The sequence below is a fragment of the Copadichromis virginalis genome, linkage group LG3, assembly GCF_057382275.1.
Source record: "Copadichromis virginalis isolate Kocher_CV1m ecotype Utaka linkage group LG3, C_Virginalis_male_GT1.1, whole genome shotgun sequence".
Classification (NCBI taxonomy): domain Eukaryota; kingdom Metazoa; phylum Chordata; class Actinopteri; order Cichliformes; family Cichlidae; genus Copadichromis; species Copadichromis virginalis.
Window position 1 is genome coordinate 40368279 of NC_140620.1, and position 16457 is coordinate 40384735.

The 16457-nt window shown below is 38.3% G+C and overlaps 1 protein-coding gene across 1 annotated transcript; it reads left to right on the forward strand.

The window, feature by feature from the left end:
• Positions 1-4163: 4163 nt before the first annotated feature.
• LOC146714743 (high affinity immunoglobulin gamma Fc receptor I-like) lies at positions 4164-15526 on the forward strand. The gene is made up of 7 exons (XM_085440392.1): positions 4164-4230; positions 6259-6303; positions 8796-9062; positions 12987-13295; positions 14295-14549; positions 15095-15343; positions 15516-15526. Exons 1-7 carry the CDS (start codon positions 4191-4193, stop codon positions 15524-15526), a joined length of 1176 nt encoding a protein of 391 aa, XP_085296518.1. The 5' UTR covers positions 4164-4190.
• The last annotated feature ends 931 nt before the right edge of the window (positions 15527-16457 follow it).

Below are 16457 nucleotides of genomic sequence, written 5' to 3' on the forward strand. Positions count from 1 at the left end.
GGAGGGAGCATCGTAATGCACCAAAGAAGACATGGATGAAACAAATCCAGGATGATTTGAAGGCCCTTCGACTTGACCTCGAGCAGGCAAGAACCATCGCCTTAGATCGAAAAGCGTGGAAGATAATCGTTGGTCAAGCAAGAGAACCTGCGGCACCTACAGCAGCGTACTGGTTGCGCGGCAGACCACCGCCGCTGGTCGCCCGCTAAGGACAAGAAGAACTACACAAGACAACAAACTAACTTGAAACTCCAAACACGGTAAATGTCACAAAGCTCTCACCAGTGTTGACTAACGCGTTAGAGTAACTACGTTATTATTGTGGTAACGAGCACGGTAACTAGTTATTATGCCAAAATCAGGAACGCGTTAATCATTACTGGGATTTAGATAGGGTCGTTACTTCGTGTGGTGGCTATCATGGAGCTTCCACAGATTGAGTACCATTAGCAAGTGGTGGAGGCCAGCAGGTGAGACAGGAGGAGCAGAGACCCGTGGCGGCCGCCGGTCTGAGTGTGAACTGAACTTCAGGTAAGAAGTTATGACCTGCAGTCTATCTGGGTCAGATATAAACCAAGTTTAGGTGGAGTTTATTTTCGTTATGTTGACATTTTCGTACTGGGTACTAGCTAGCATGACGGAGTTTCTATACAGCTGGGTGGGTGCTATGATGTTACTGATGGAGTTATTCTGTGTCTTGGTTACAGAAACTAAACTAAGTACAACAATCCAGCAAAGCCTACAGCTCAGCCACCACCTTAAGCATCGGATGAGGATGATGAGCAGCAGTTGCTTTGGCTAAAGGCAGGAACCTGGAATGGTGCACCACCCAGGTGGAGAGGACAGCAGGAGAGAGAGAGAGAGGAACAACAACAGCACTGACAGGAAGTCAGAGAAGACTGGAGGACCATGACATCTGTTTGTGTATGAAATTTAAAGGCATTAAGATCAAACCGCAAAAATGACAATGCAGAATAGCTACAGTGCCGATATGTGTGTGAAGGGTTGTTGGTGGTTGCTGTCTGTTCTGCCACAGGTTTATTTTTAATCTACTGAACGGCCTCATTTTCGTCTCGACCACATGCAAAAGAGGAAATGCAGCCTGTAGTTTGAGACAACAGTTTTGTGTGTAGCAGTGTCTTATTTTAAGCCATCAGTATCCAGCAAACATAAGGTCCTAAAGCACACTGCACTTTATTGTCCTCTTCATACCCCGATGAGGAAAATACTTTATAATATTAACATGTCAGTAACATGTGAAACTTTAATGACTGAGACCATGAACATATGCAGAAAGTGTTTAGACTCTGACCTGTAGATCAGACTGTGACAGGAAGGATTGTGTAAACATTGTTATTTGTATAACTGCAAGTTCACACGGAGCTGCAGTCTTATCTGCACCATCTCTGCACTGAAACAAACCTCAATGATCTTTTGTTGTTTCCTTCATCAGCCTGCAGAGTTAAAATGAGGAAGAACATTTACTATAGAAAGTGTGCTTTAACTGCTACATTAACTATTTACAGGTATTAAAGTAAAATAAAAAAAGATTACACATCTTTACTGTAACAGTGCCAGAGCTGACAGGTGGGGAGGAAGAAATTAGAAGAAGGAAAGAGATTTTTAAAAAAAAGAAAAAAAGAGGAAATGACACAGAAAACAAACAGCACCTGAAAGAGAGCAGAGGGAAGACGGAGGACAGGGCCCAGAGCTGTGATCACATGCACATAATATACAAGGAGAAACAACCGTCCACATCAACCCACTGCTCTAAAACACTTCAAAAACTCTGGTGTGAATGTGGTGTCGTCTTATTCTTGTTATCAAACCTCAGTAAGTGTAAAGAGGAAGTGGAAGCTTGATCCAGTTATAAGTGAACAGTTCAATAGTGGTTTGTTGCAATGCTTTGTGCATTTTCTCAGCATGCTTTCAAGATTTAACCTGTGGCGTCCACATATGTGGACATCACATTTTGTCTTGTCTAGACCACAGTACTAAATTTTGCTCTACAAGGACCTGATATCCACTCACGAGGACATTATTCTGCCACTGTTCTATCAAATTTTCAATCGAATGTCCCCATATGTGGATATCAGGCCATTGTAGAGCAAAATCAAGTAAAAAGTAATTCTTTGTTTTTACATTCATCAGGTGCCAATCAGCCCAAATAGCAAAGAGAAATAAAAATGCTATGAAAGAGTTCAGGTCTTCGGAGATTAAAGTTACTATGGCAACATGAGTAAAAATAAAGGTAAAAGTCTTTCAGGAATAATTATGATAAGATCCGTCTACAGTCATGTTGTAGGTAATACACCACAGTATCTTCTGATCTATTAGTCTACACATCACTGAATCATTTGGACAGATTAACATTTGTGGAATCACACAGTGTTTAAGTCTCAGTTATTTATTTATGTTGACTGAAAAGTGTAAGTTGACACTTTTGTGATCTCAATAGAGACTTTGTGATGACCCACAGGTAAGTCTCTGTGTTCCTGTGATCAGTTATCTGTAACTCAGTTTTCTTCGTTTGTTACCATCGAGGCCTGAAACTATCAGCTTCATAATAAAGGTCACCTTTGTTTGGTACTCTGAGTCCTGCTTTGCATGGGTGGCTGTAGCTCAGGCGGTAGAGCTGAACATCTACTGATCGGAGGGTTGCTGGTTCAATTCCTGGCTTCCCCTAGTCTGCTTATCACATATCCTTGGGTAAGATACTAACCCCAAATTGCTCTCCGAGGCATCCATCGGAGTATGAATATGTGTGTGAATGTTTGTCACAAAGCACTAAGAAAAATGTGCTAGTGTGAATGGGTGAATGCACAAGTTGGGAGTTCGCCTTGTAATCGGAAGGTTGCTGGTTTGTTCCTCGGCTCGGACAGTCTCGGTCGTTGTGTCCTTGGGCAAGACACTTCACCCGTTGCCTACTGGTGGTGGTCAGAGGGCCCGGTGGCGCCAGTGTCCGGCAGCCTCGCCTCTGTCAGTGCGCCCCAGGGTGGCTGTGGCTACAATGTAGCTTGCCATCACCAGTGTGTGAATGTGTGGATGACTGGATATGTAAAGCGCTTTGGGGTCCTTAGGGACTAGTAAAGTGCTATATAAATACAGGCCATTTACAAGTTGTGTGAAGCACTCAGAAGAGTAAAATAAGTGCTGTATAAGAACCATTTAGCATGTGGGTCTGCTTTTTGAACTGACTCTGAACACAATCACATGATCTTGGTTGGTAACATGTGGTGTTCAACACAAACATCATTATTACAGTGTTTCAATCATTGTTTCACATCATCAGTTTGTTTTATTTTATTGTGTTTACATGTAGTCAGAGGCTGAGGTCAGTGTGCATCTGCACATACATGTCAAAGCAAGACAAAGAACAGTCTGCAGAATAAATGAGTTCCTGCTTTACTTTGAAATGACAACAGATAATAAATATAACTTTGAATTTATCTATGAATTTAATTGTTCTTTAGTTGGTGAAACATAAAAGTCTTTAGTCTCACTTCAGCCACACACTGAGTCATTACCTGTGTTTGGGTCTCCACCAAACTTAAAACCAGAATTTAACCACAAGGTGAAAACTTTCACAGGTCTGAGGTCAAAGGAGCCTTTTCACTATATTACTGCATGATGATGTTTCAGCTAAGAGTCGAATAAAATAAAGACATTTTAATGCAGCCTAAAGTAAAAATTTAATTTTAATTCTGCAGTTAAACAATTAAAAGGAGAAAAATGATTTAAAAAGGCTTTAGTGAAAATACAGGCACCGAAGTAGAAAAGCTGTTTTGGTATATTCACTCTCAGTGACTCCCAGTCTGCAGAAACCTGCCAGGAGACAAATATTAGTGGATATTGCAGCCAAAAAATCCCCCAAACGGGCAAAACATACTTACATGAAGCAACACAACAACATTTTATATTATAGAAAAAGGAAACAACACAACAAAAGAAACAAGCTTCTATGTTTGCAGTGGACAGGAAATATAAACATGTCAACCAACTGCTGCGGTCAAAGCTACAGGAGCTGTTTGAGTTTTGTGTGTAACGGCAGGAAGGACAGAGAGACCAATCAGAATAAGAGCCTGTAGAAAAACTCTTGTTGTATCTATATTAAACACAACTTCTCTTTATCTGCAAACTAAAACTGTTTGATTATCTGAGGATCAGAGTGCAGCAGGCTGGATGTGACGATGGGGCACTCTTTGCTCTGCATGATGGGCTTTTTCTGTAAGTACACGTCTGACATTGTTTGAACGGCAGCGATTAAAGAAAATGTTTCTGATCTGTGAGAATTACAGTGAGTCACTGCTTTAACCTGTTTACCTGAGAGCTGGAACAAAGCAGACTTGTGATTCTTTAAGTGTTTAAATGTTTGATACACTGCTGCTTTTTGCATCACTTATAGTTGCACACTGTGTTACAACAGTTTGATTGTATAATGTCTGATGAGGTTTTATTGATTATTTTAGTGCTCAGTACTGTCATCTGTGGAAATGCTGAAGGTAAGAAATGATTATTTTCTTCCTGTTCATATATGTAGCTGTTATGTCCTATAATGTGCTCAATAATATCCTCCCTGTGTTTACATGTTATCTTCTGCACAGACTCAATGCTTCTATTCAGCCTGTGCAGTTAAACATAAATGGCTTCAGTAAGCGCTCCATGTGGAGACTGTGGCGTTCTTCACAGCTTTTACTGATGTACCATTTGTACCACTTTCAGTCTGTAAAACTGTAACAACAAAGCAGAGCAGGTACATTTAATCTCAGTGTAGATGCACAAATGTCACATGACCAATGCAAGATCATAACATTAACAATAAATGGACAAAGCCTGTCAAGTGACGTAAATACAAATACCACATGCTGACATGTTTTATGCTAACAGGCAAAACAAAGCACTAACAGTTAGCTTACAGTAGTAATGTAACAAACTTCACAGACCCACAAGAAGGACAGAGCACTAATATGTAGAAACAATCCATCATCTCCCCAAACTTACACTTTATCCCATCTCAAGAGCAGCAGATGCAGAACTATCACAGACAGGGAGCTCTAGCCATTACTTGGCACTTCCTCCATTTAACCACTAGATGGCGGACTTTGACATGAGCAGACCAGGAAGAAGCAGATGAATAAATGTGACCCGTCATATAACAAAGTTGAAACAAACTATATTTCAGGAATAACCTGAGGGACAAAATATTGTATATGATACAGCTCACACTCCACTGCATTTATTGGTTAAAATACTAAAATGATCATATCAAGAGTGCAACCATGTGAGCAGATGTTTCTCTCAGCCGATACACAAACTTTATATTTACTAGAGTTTGTTGCCGTGAAACTGACTGATTTCCTTTTCATGAGTATTTATCTGTCCATCCTCACAGATCACAGTTATGATTCACAAGATGCTGATGAACTGGAGGATCAATCTAATTTATTACAGCACAGCGTGATGAGTTTAGGGTAAATGCAGGTAACTCTAATCTGAAAACAGACTCAACCACAGATCAGTCAGTTAAAGTCCTGCCTGAAGACTTTAATCAGTCTTATTATGAATTTTTACTCTCAGTTATTTATAGTGTCATGGTGTGCTGTCTGCCTCAGTGTCCTCTTGAAAAAACCTCTGAAAGTTGTTCAAGTCATAAATGAATAAGACTTCACATACAGAAGAGTAACAAGTAAAACAAACTGGACAAAGTGCCATCGATATAGATTTATTCATTTATGACTGTCATGGTGTTTCATCATTTTAGTCTGAGTGCTTCTTCCCCATCTTTGTTTAGTTTTTTTAAAAATTATTTCCTCTTTAATTTAAAGGTTTGTTTTCTTTCCTACTTTGTGTTATTTTTCTTCCTCTTTTATGATTTTCCTGTTTGTTTTTAACTGTTTCTCATTCCCAGTCATGTTTAAATAGTCCTGCTGTGTCTTGTCAGTCTTTGTCAGAGCATCTGTGAACACTCATGTGTGTTCATCTCTTAGTTGTTTCTATTGACAGTTTATTTATTTCTAGTTTTACGTTTTGATTCTTTGTATGTTTCCATTTTTAGACTATTTAGATATTAAAGTTCAGTTTTATTAAGTGTGCCTATGCCAAAAGGCACACTTATTACTATTGCTCGGATTTATTATTATTATTATTATTATTATTATTATTATTATTATTATTATTATTATTATTATTTTCCTTCCTTCTTCCACTAAAAGGACCACAATAATAGCCTCATATTTGTCTAAGTTACAGAACTTAAAGTCAAGGCCACTCTGACAGCATACAGCACAACCACACCAGCAGGGGGCAGTGTGACACTGACCTGTGAGGTGAATTACTCTGTTCAGAAAAACCTCATCTGAAAATGAGATCATCTCTTTTAGCTCTAAGAGTGCAATCTCTGTCTCTGATGGAGGCATCTACACCTGCAGAGGAAGGAGAAGAAACACGAATTTAGTCACAACTAAAAGCGATTCAGTCATTATTCAGGAAACTGATGAGTTTAAAAAAATGTTGAGAATTGAAAAAGGTCTTCTCCAAATTGTAATGGAAATCAATATTTACTAACCACCAGTACTTAAACCACTAAATCTGTCAAATTATTAATTATTAGGCTCAGTACATTGTTTCACCTTTGTTCAGTCTTCAGATCACTTACAGACACAGAGGAGTTCATGGTGCTGTTTTGTCTTTTTAGAGTGATTTAAAAAACAGTTTGTGCTCCTTTCCTGGTTACTGAACCTTTACTCTTAGTTTTTCTTTGCCAGTTTTGACTTTGGTGCTACATAAAAACTTTGTATTTCACATTTTATGAACAGTTTATGAGAGCAGAGCAGCCTCCAGCTTTGAATCCATCACTGGAGGTTTAACAACATTGTTAGGAAACAACAGCTAACTGATGACTCATGGATTATGTGTTCATAAATGTGTAATATGTAAATGTAAAGATTTAGAAAAAAAAGCAAATACTGGAATATAAAGATTATTGAATCACTTGGTTTAATTTATTTTTTAAAATGTATTGTTGATTTTCAAAGTCAAAATTATCAGTCTGCTTATGAAATATTTTTATTTGATCAGTTTTGATCAAAATAAGAATAAAAAAATAAGTCTTTAAAGACAAAGACACTATTTTACATCTTATGTCCTCACACCTGGATTCATTGGTACCACAGAGACCACCTTAATATTGCAAACCATGCCAATCCTAAAAATAATAATGCTGTGCAGACATGGATGCATATTCTGCATAGATGTACTGTTTTTTAATTTTTTTAAATTTTGTACAAGACCCATGACATGTGTACAAACCATTCATTAATTGTTTTTATTTTTAATGATTGAAATTTAAATTCTTCTCTATAAAATGGTGCAGAAGACATTTTTACTGCTTAAAGGTTTGTAATTATGTTATTAAATAGTGGCAAATATAACCTAAATAATTCTTTGGATATACATTTTTAAACAAAGTAAAACAAATTAAAATGTGTCTCTGTGCTGAGACCTGGTGGAACTAAAAAAAGGTTTTAATTCTTTCAGCTGACTGAAAGCTCTCACCACCTGCAACAGTCACAGGCAGCTTCCTGCAGGAACCTGGTCACAGCAGAGGTCTTGCATCTATTTGAACCCTTTTATATGCCAACACCTCACTGCTGATATTTATGGCAGCTCTGAACTATAATTATTTATGGTGGATCTGTCTCCTCCTGTGCTTGTTTATCATCCCCTCAAGCTAAACAAGGATTTTATTTCCACCCTTTTCTTTGGAATCAGCATTCTAACTCTTTTTATGTTTGCTGCCCATCAAACTCCTATAAAACACCCTTCCAACAGATGGCATTAAAAAAAAGTTTTACAGTCCATTTAAAAGTTTTGCTAGACTGCTGTGATGACATAAAATCATGGTTGCCAATACATTTTTGGAATGTAAACAATCAAAAAACAGATTGTAATTTTTAAATCTCCTGACCCTCGTTTTGTAAGTGTAACCTTGTTCCTCTGAAAAAGTTCAGACCTCCCTTTGTAAAAACTCTGGGGGTGATCTTTGATGACAGTTCCTCATTTGAGAAATAAATAAATTCAGTTGTAGAAGCCAGACTCTGCCTCCTGAGGGCCTTTGCAAAAATGATAGACGTTTTGTCATCTGCTCAGTTTGAGAAAGTAACTCATGCATTTATTTCATCCAGGCTAGTGTAATATGCTTTATTTTGGTAGCAGTCAGGCTATAATGATTGTTTAGTCTCTGATCTTTTAACTAAACAAACTCCAAACAGAACTCTAAGGTCAGCTGATAAGTTGCTTCTGGTCATGAAAATAGGAAGGGAGAGGCAGATTTTCTTCTTTGTTGAAAAAACAAAACAAAACTAACACTATGAAACATAATCATTTAAAAGTACCGTGTGAAGCAAACATTATTTTGTGGTGATAGGTTAATAATTTTCTGGCTCCCAGTATGTTTTAGAACTCACTTCAACATTTTATTGATTGCTTTGAAAGAGCGTCATCAGTGTTCTGGCTCTCCACGCTGATTTTAACCTCAAAGTAAAATTAAAGCAGAAAAATCTGTGAGTTTTAGAATATAAATAAAATATAACTTTACAAAGTAAATTCGAATACATTTAATATTAAAATGTTGTGTTAAAGTGTGAAAGCTATAAATTGTTTTATTGTGACTTTGTTTTGATGTTCAGTCTCCAAACTGTCTGTGAATCAGCTGTTTTGCAGTGACTCTACTCTTATGTTATAAACAGCAGAGTTTTCATGTTTCTCTCCTAACTGGATCATTCTTATGTGAACAGTTCCCAGTAAGCCCACTGTGACCCTGCAGCCATCCTGGACTCAGATATACAGCGGTGAGACAGTCACTGTCAGATGTGAGATTCAGGAAGTTGAAGGAGCTCAGTGGACGTATGAATGGAGACCTAACAAGTTAAACACACCTCCAACATCCAATGAATACAGAATCATCACAGTTACTGAGTCTGACAGTGGATTGTACAGCTGTCGGGGCAGAAGGGGGTATTTGTTAACAGAGTGGAGTGAAACCATCACACTGACTGTATCATGTAAGTTGGAGATGTTTCATCCAGATTATCTGTTTTATTAAAATAAGTGAAAAATGGGTTTTTCTTACAGCTTTGTAGCTTTTTCATTCCTGCTTATGAATAAAAGACATCACTGTCAAAAGACTGGAAATAAAAATGCATCTGTTCACAACTTGCTCTGGTGTTGAATCTCTTCCCCTCACTCAGGTTTCTCCTGCTCGCTGTGGTTACACTGATTGGCTGTTACTGGTACATTTGACAAAGGAACAATACACTAAAAACAGAAGTACAAAATAATACCAATGAATTTAATCCTGCTCAAATTCATTTAGGAAGAATTTTCAAATGTGCAAAATACAATCAGATCATATAAACCTGGGTTATTTTTGGATTACTGATCAATAAACTCAGTCATGTTTCAAATTAATTATTTGAACTGTCCATGTATGTAATGAACTGTAAAAACACAAAGTCAAATATAAAAAACTAACCCTGTGCTGATCAAAACAGAAATACAGAATATTATGTGTGACACAGTTTGTTTCATCTTAACTAGGGTTTCATGATATTTGATCATTCACATATTTCCATCTTTAAATTGTTCTGATTCAGTCATTTTTACTTTTATGTTCTTGTTCTAAACTGAACTGCAGTGAAACCAAAGGCTGAACTGAGAGCTGATAGGACAGCTGTTCCAGCAGGGGGCAGTGTGACCCTGACCTGCTCTGTGAGCCCACCATCATCATCATCACCATCATCATCCTCATCATTATCATCATCATCTGGATGGAAATACTACTGGTACACAGATGGGAAATCTTATCAACCTGTGACAAATGGACAAATCAGTGTCTCAGAGGGAGGACGCTACAGCTGCATAGGAGGAAGAGGAGAACCAGTTTACTACACAGAGTTGAGTCAGTCAGTCTGGATTGACAAAATTGGTGAGTTCAAACTTTAAATTTCCCACAAAGCACTACATCTGATGGTAACTGAACCTTTTGTCATTCATGTGTTTTTATTGTACTTTCTTGAACATGAACAGTCTCAAACAGGCCTGTTGTGACTCTGTATCCAAACTGGTCTGAGATATACGGAGGAGAGACGATCACTGTCAGATGTGAGATCCATGGAGGAGACACTGAGTGGGATTATGAGTGGGAAGCAAACAGCATCAGAAAACCTCCAAATCAAAATGAATACAGGATTAGATCTGCTTCATCATCCAACAGTGGAAACTATCTCTGTAAGGGCAGAATGAAAAGTTCACAGCATGAAACAACAGAGTGGAGTGATTCAGTCACACTGACAGTTTTTCACAGTAAGTTGAAGATGTTTCATCCAGATTATCTGTTTTATTAAAATAAGTGAAAACACTTGTTTCTCTTAAAGCTTTGCAGCTGTTTCTTTCGTGCTTTTGAATGAAATGTTTGTTTTTATTCTCCGGTCATCTTCTTGTTGCACTGGAGACATTTACAGATAGCTAAAACTAGAATCTCAGTTCACACGAGCACTTTACAACTAGCAGCCCTAAAATAACAGACCAAAGAGCAGAACTTTGTTTATGGGGAACAGAAAACTGAAATATAGAAAAACCTTCCAGTGCACATTAATTTATAATCAAAGTCATAGAATAATATAAATAAAAGTAAAAGTCACTCACTAGACCTGCAGAGTGGCTGGTTAGGAATAGTCAGTAACACAGTGCAACACCAACACAATGAATGGAATTACAACACTGAAAGCACAAAATCAGCTGTCCACAGATTTACAGAGAAACCTTCCACAGTCACAGTCTGGTGTGGAATCAGTTCTTGGATTAAATCCTCTGTGTGTTGCAGTAACAGAGTTTATGGTGGAGTCGTATCACAGTTCAGAAGTGTGAGTCAGTTCCCTGATCTCTGGAATATGAGTTGATCCAGCAGGAACAGAAGACTTTAGTGGAAGTTCACATCTCCTAGGCGTGGATCACCATCGAGGTTCGACAGTCTCAGGTTTCAGCGCCAAGATCTGCACTCGGCTAATAAACCTGATCTGTTTTGCAACACAAACACTGGAGTCTTATTCCAGCATTCCTAACAGCTCAGCTGGAAATCACATCCAAACTGCTCCCTCCCTGTAATGTCAGCGGTGATGTTCACTGTGCTTATTATTGTGGCCTAAAGACATCTGTGCAACAGGAAATGTCAGCTTCCACAGCAAAAGAATATAAAACACACATACTAGGTCTCATCTTAGCTATCAGAGGCTTCCACATCAGATTTAGTAAAGAACAAGCACATAACGTGCTAACTGACACCAAAGCAAACCAACTGTGACTCACCAAATCCTCATTTAAACTCCATCAAACAGATTTTATCCACAAGGACTGAAGTTGGACACCATCACTGTGAAAGACTGGAAATAAAAATGCATCTGTTCACAACTTGCTTTGTTGTTGAATCTCTTCCCCTCACTCAGGTTTCTGTTGCTCGCTGTGGTTACACTGATTGGCTGTCACTGGTACATGTGATAAAGGAACAATACACCAAAAACAGAAGTACAAAATAACACCAATGAAATGATAACTGCTCACATTCATTTAGAAGCAATTCTCAGATGTTCAAAATACAATCAGATCCAGTCGCCGTTTTTTTTTGTTTGTTTGTTTTTTGTACTTATTTATTTTCTTTATTTATAGTTGATAGTACAGCTTAGATAGTGTTATACGCTCTATTGCCATTCTCCTGCCCCACTTTGCTCTATTGTCTCGCAGCAGTAGCAGCAGTCGTATTTTGGCCCACTGTCATTTAAGTTTGTAGGGATGTGTTTATGTATCGCTCTCTAGGTTCTTCCACAGCATTTCAGTCAGTTTGAGCTCTGAACTTTGTTTCAACAATTGTGAAACCTTCACTCTTTTGTTTTTCAGCCTTTCTGTTGCTGCTGTACTTGTGTAATTTTAGCAAAGGCAAATATAAAAAACTAACACTGTGCTGATCAAAACAGAAATACAGAATATTATGTGTGACACAGTTTGTTTCATCTTAACTAGGGTTTCATGATATTTGATCATTTACATATTTCCATCTTTAAATTGTTCTGATACAGTCCTTTTTACTTTTATGTTCTTGTTCTAAACTGAACTGCAGCGAAACCAAAGGCTGAACTGAGAGCTGATAGGACAGCTGTTCCAGTAGGGGGCAGTGTGACCCTGACCTGCTCTGTGAACCCATCATCATCATCACCAATATCATCATCATCATCATCATCATCATCATCATCTGGATGGAAATACTACTGGTACACAGATGGCAAATCTTATCAACCTGTGACAAATGAACAAATCAGTGTCTCAGAGGGAGGACGCTACAGCTGCAGAGGAGGAAGAGGAGAACCAGTTTACTACACAGAGTGGAGTCAGTCAGTCAGGATTGACACAACTGGTGAGTGTAAATGTAACTTCCTACAAAGCACTACATCTGATGGTAACTGAACCTTTTGTCTTTCATGTGTTTTTATTGTACTTTCTTGAACATTAACAGTCTCAATCAGGCCTGTTGTGACTCTGCATCCAAACTGGTCTGAGATATACAGAGGAGAGACGATCACTGTCAGATGTGAGATCCACGGAGGAGACACTGAGTGGAATTATGAGTGGGAAGCAAACAGCACCATAAAACCTCCAAATCAAAATGAATACAGGATTAGATCTGCTTCATCATTGATCAGTGGAAACTATCGCTGTAAGGGCAGAATGAAAAGTTCACAGCATGAAACAACAGAGTGGAGTGATTCAGTCACACTGACAGTTTCTGACAGTAAGTCATATTTGCTTTAAGCTGTTTGAACACTTTGTAAAATGTGTTTCTGTTCATATAGACTGAGATTATTATTCTTTGTATAAACTGAGCTCACTGTTCAGAGACTGTACTACATGTTCACTGAGAGAAAATCTTTGTTGAACAGATGAACCCCGTCCTGTCCTCACTGTGTCTCCATCATGGCTGAGTCCTGGAGCCTCAGTAACTCTGAACTGTGAGGTTGAACATCCGTCTGCAGGATGGAGCTTCTACTGGTATAAAGCTGTTCCTGATCTGAAAACATTCAACTATAAATCCTCCAGTTATGAGCTGCTACCTGATGGCAGTGGGACTGCAAACAACTCCTACATCATTCATGGACAGACACACACAGCAGGATATGTGTGCAGAGCTGGAAGAGGAGACCCAGAGTATCACACTGATCACAGTCAACCAAAGTTTGTCTGGTCTGCAGGTCAGTTTGTTTCTCTCTGTCCTTTCAATAAGTTCATGTTAGGTCATCATTTTTATTCAACAACATTTAGACCATTAAAATCTCATCTCCATGACAACCATTTATCTCCGTTTATATTAAAACTTCCCAAAAGAAGAACTGAACTGAATGTTTTCCTTTCTCTCTGTGATCAAACCAAACTGAATTTCTTCGTTTCCTTTTCTTATTTTTCAGTTTTTATTTAATGTGATAACATGAAAAACAAAAGACATCTATGAGATTTTAAATGTTTTGATATTTAAACTCATGTTTCTGTTTGTAGTGATTATTTTTACTTAGTGCACAGACAGGATTTACACAGTTAAGACTCTTTGTTTAGTGCTCAGGTAGGTGTTCAGATAAAAAAGTCAAATATAGTTAATAAAGAAACAAAGATGTCAGCAGGCAGGTTAACAGCTCTGACAAATACAAGAGAAACACTGACTACAGATGGACGCTAGAAGAAGACGTCACAAATAACAGCTGCTGTTATTGTTCATTTAAAATATACTTCAAAGGTTTTTAGTTTTGGTCCTGCTGCTGCAAAATATCTCACTGTAGAAGGAATCTGTGAAACAGACAATATCACAGAATTATGACAGAAACATTACAGCAAATGACTGAAGTGTGTTCAGAGTGATCTGTATCAGGTGGATGATGCTGAGAGTGATGACTCAAAGCTCATGATGTCACATGACCTGTACCAAGCTCTACATGAGCTGCCAGCAGATAAAGCATGTGGGTTAGATCATCTTAAACATGTCAGTATTCGGCTCCTTTGTTTTCCATTGATTTGACTGTCTGTGTGATTCAGGGCTTGTTGTCAGACTCAGTGTTGTCTCACCAAACAAACACTTTATCATATTGAACTATTAAATTTGATTTTCAAAACAAAAGCTTCAAACAAACAAATATTTTCACTGTGATCTTTTGAATCCTAACATCTGTGAGCTTTGTCTCTTCACTGCATGTTGTTTCCAGATGTTCATTCAGCAGCGTCTCTCACAGTGAGTCCTGACAGAGTGCAACACTTCACCTCTGACTCTGTCTCACTGACCTGTGAGGGAAACTTCACTGAGTGGAGAGTGAGGAAGTTCTCTGATGGCCGACTCTCTGACTGTAGGAGAATGACTGGATCCACATGTAACTTCAACACATCAAAGTCAGATACTGGAGTGTACTGGTGTGAGTCTGGATCAGGAGAGTTCAGCAGTGCAGTCAACATCACTGTACAGAGTATGTTATTATACATTTACTTCTTGGATCTGAATGATTTAGACGTCACATGAACATTTGTCCCAGCTTTGCTCTATGTGAAGTAATTCTATGTGGAAAAACAAAACAAAATTCAGACAATTTTAGACAGAAAAGCATCAAAATATTCTTGGTTGTTTGTCTAATTTCATCCTTTCATAATCCAGTTTGTCTTAATTTGCCAACAGTATTTTTTATTTTCTCTGTCAGAATAAAACTCAACAAAGCTCAACATCGCTGTCGTCACATTAGATGAACCTTTAATGTCTCAATTCAGAGAAATTTGGGAAACACGTCATGCAAAATAACACAAACATACAAACATTTACAATTTCACCTTCAACCATTCAATAATGTCACCGTCAATAATTTGACTCCTGCAGGGAACATCCCAACTATATTTCCAGTCCTCATAATCACTCAGAAAACCAGATCTGCATGTAGATCATGAGACACGACTCACAGCTTTTTCTCAAAGTGTGCACCAGCTGGTCTGACTGAAACAATTGTGTGTGATTGTTTCACAGATGATGGTAATGGTCCTATCCTGGTGAGTCCTGTTCATCCTGTGACTGAGGGAGCTTCTGTTAATCTGAGCTGCAGTTTGAGAACACAAAAAATACTTTCCAATGTGTTTTTCTATCACAATGACAAACTTATTGAAAATGATACCCGAGGGGAGCTGAAGATCTCTGCAGTGTCAAAGTCTGATGAAGGTTTCTACAAGTGTCAGTACTCAGGAAGAGAGTCAGCACAGAGCTGGATGTCAGTTAAAGGTGAGCAGGATCAAAACAGTGTGTCTTTCTGTAAATGAGTTTCATGACTGAGAAATAACATCATATTATCTCTTTTAATGTTTTGAAGCCACCTGAGTCTATTTAGTCAGAACTTTATAAAACTATTATGTAATATCTCTAAATTGTCAGGTTTAATATTGTTGTGATTCAGGACTCAAGTGATGGACTCAGGTGGAAACAGCAGAGGAAGTAATGAGTCAGTTTCTTTATCAAACAAAGGATAATTTATTTAACACAACAGATTGTGAGCTTTGACTCAGTCAACAAGAACAAAACATAAATGAACCTAAACTTAATGAGTGAGTCCTACAAAAACATCTTAACTGAGGTGAGAGAGACAGGCCAGAGGAGCGGACATAACAGCGTGAGGGCGGCAGATCTGTGGGAGAGGAGAGAGCAGTTAGGGCAGGAAATCTGAGGGAATGTGACAAGACAGAGAGTGTTCATAAAGTGGCTGCAACAATGCCTTACTTGGAGTCCAGACTAGCTGGGTTTAGTGGATGAAGGCAGAGGTCTGTGGAAACTGCTGAACGATGGGCAGGCAGGCAAGTGAGGAAGAGGCTCTGAGGGGGGCAGCAGTGGTGGTGAATAGGGGGGCAATGATCCAAGGTGGCAGGCGTCTGACTGGAGGTGAATGATGGCATGAAAACAAATCTTGAAGCAGGAAGAAACTGAAACAAGGGGAAAATCTGTTAGCATATAAACCTTATTTTCCTAGAAAGGATCCCAGCAGACCTGCCTGGTTACCTCACTGACGAGCTGCAGTCATGTTAACTATCCATTAACATTTGGCTTACAGGTCTTCAAGGTCAACTTTATGACTAAAAAAAATCCTTATGACATAAAAAACTATGATTCTTACAAAGGTGTTGTGTCTTGTCAACATATAGAAAATACTGTATAAAGATTTAAAATATCATTTGTTTGACCTCTGACCTCACTTTTACATTTCACATCTGCTCTTGTTGTCATGTTGAAACAAATCTGCCTTTGGACTTATTTTTACTGAACTACAAACTTCTCACAGTACAAATAAAACAAAAAAAATACACTGAAAATACAATATTGTTCCTTTAAAAGTAAATACTGTCAA

Excerpts from the sequence above, each read along its gene's own strand:
- LOC146714743 (XM_085440392.1), top strand. The coding sequence starts at position 4,191 with ATGGGGCACTCTTTGCTCTGCATGATGGGCTTTTTCTGTA. Across the intron at positions 9,063-12,986 it reads CATCACACTGACTGTATCAT|ATGAACCCCGTCCTGTCCTC; the intron begins GTAAGTTGGAGA and ends TTTGTTGAACAG. Across the intron at positions 14,550-15,094 it reads AGTCAACATCACTGTACAGA|ATGATGGTAATGGTCCTATC; the intron begins GTATGTTATTAT and ends ATTGTTTCACAG.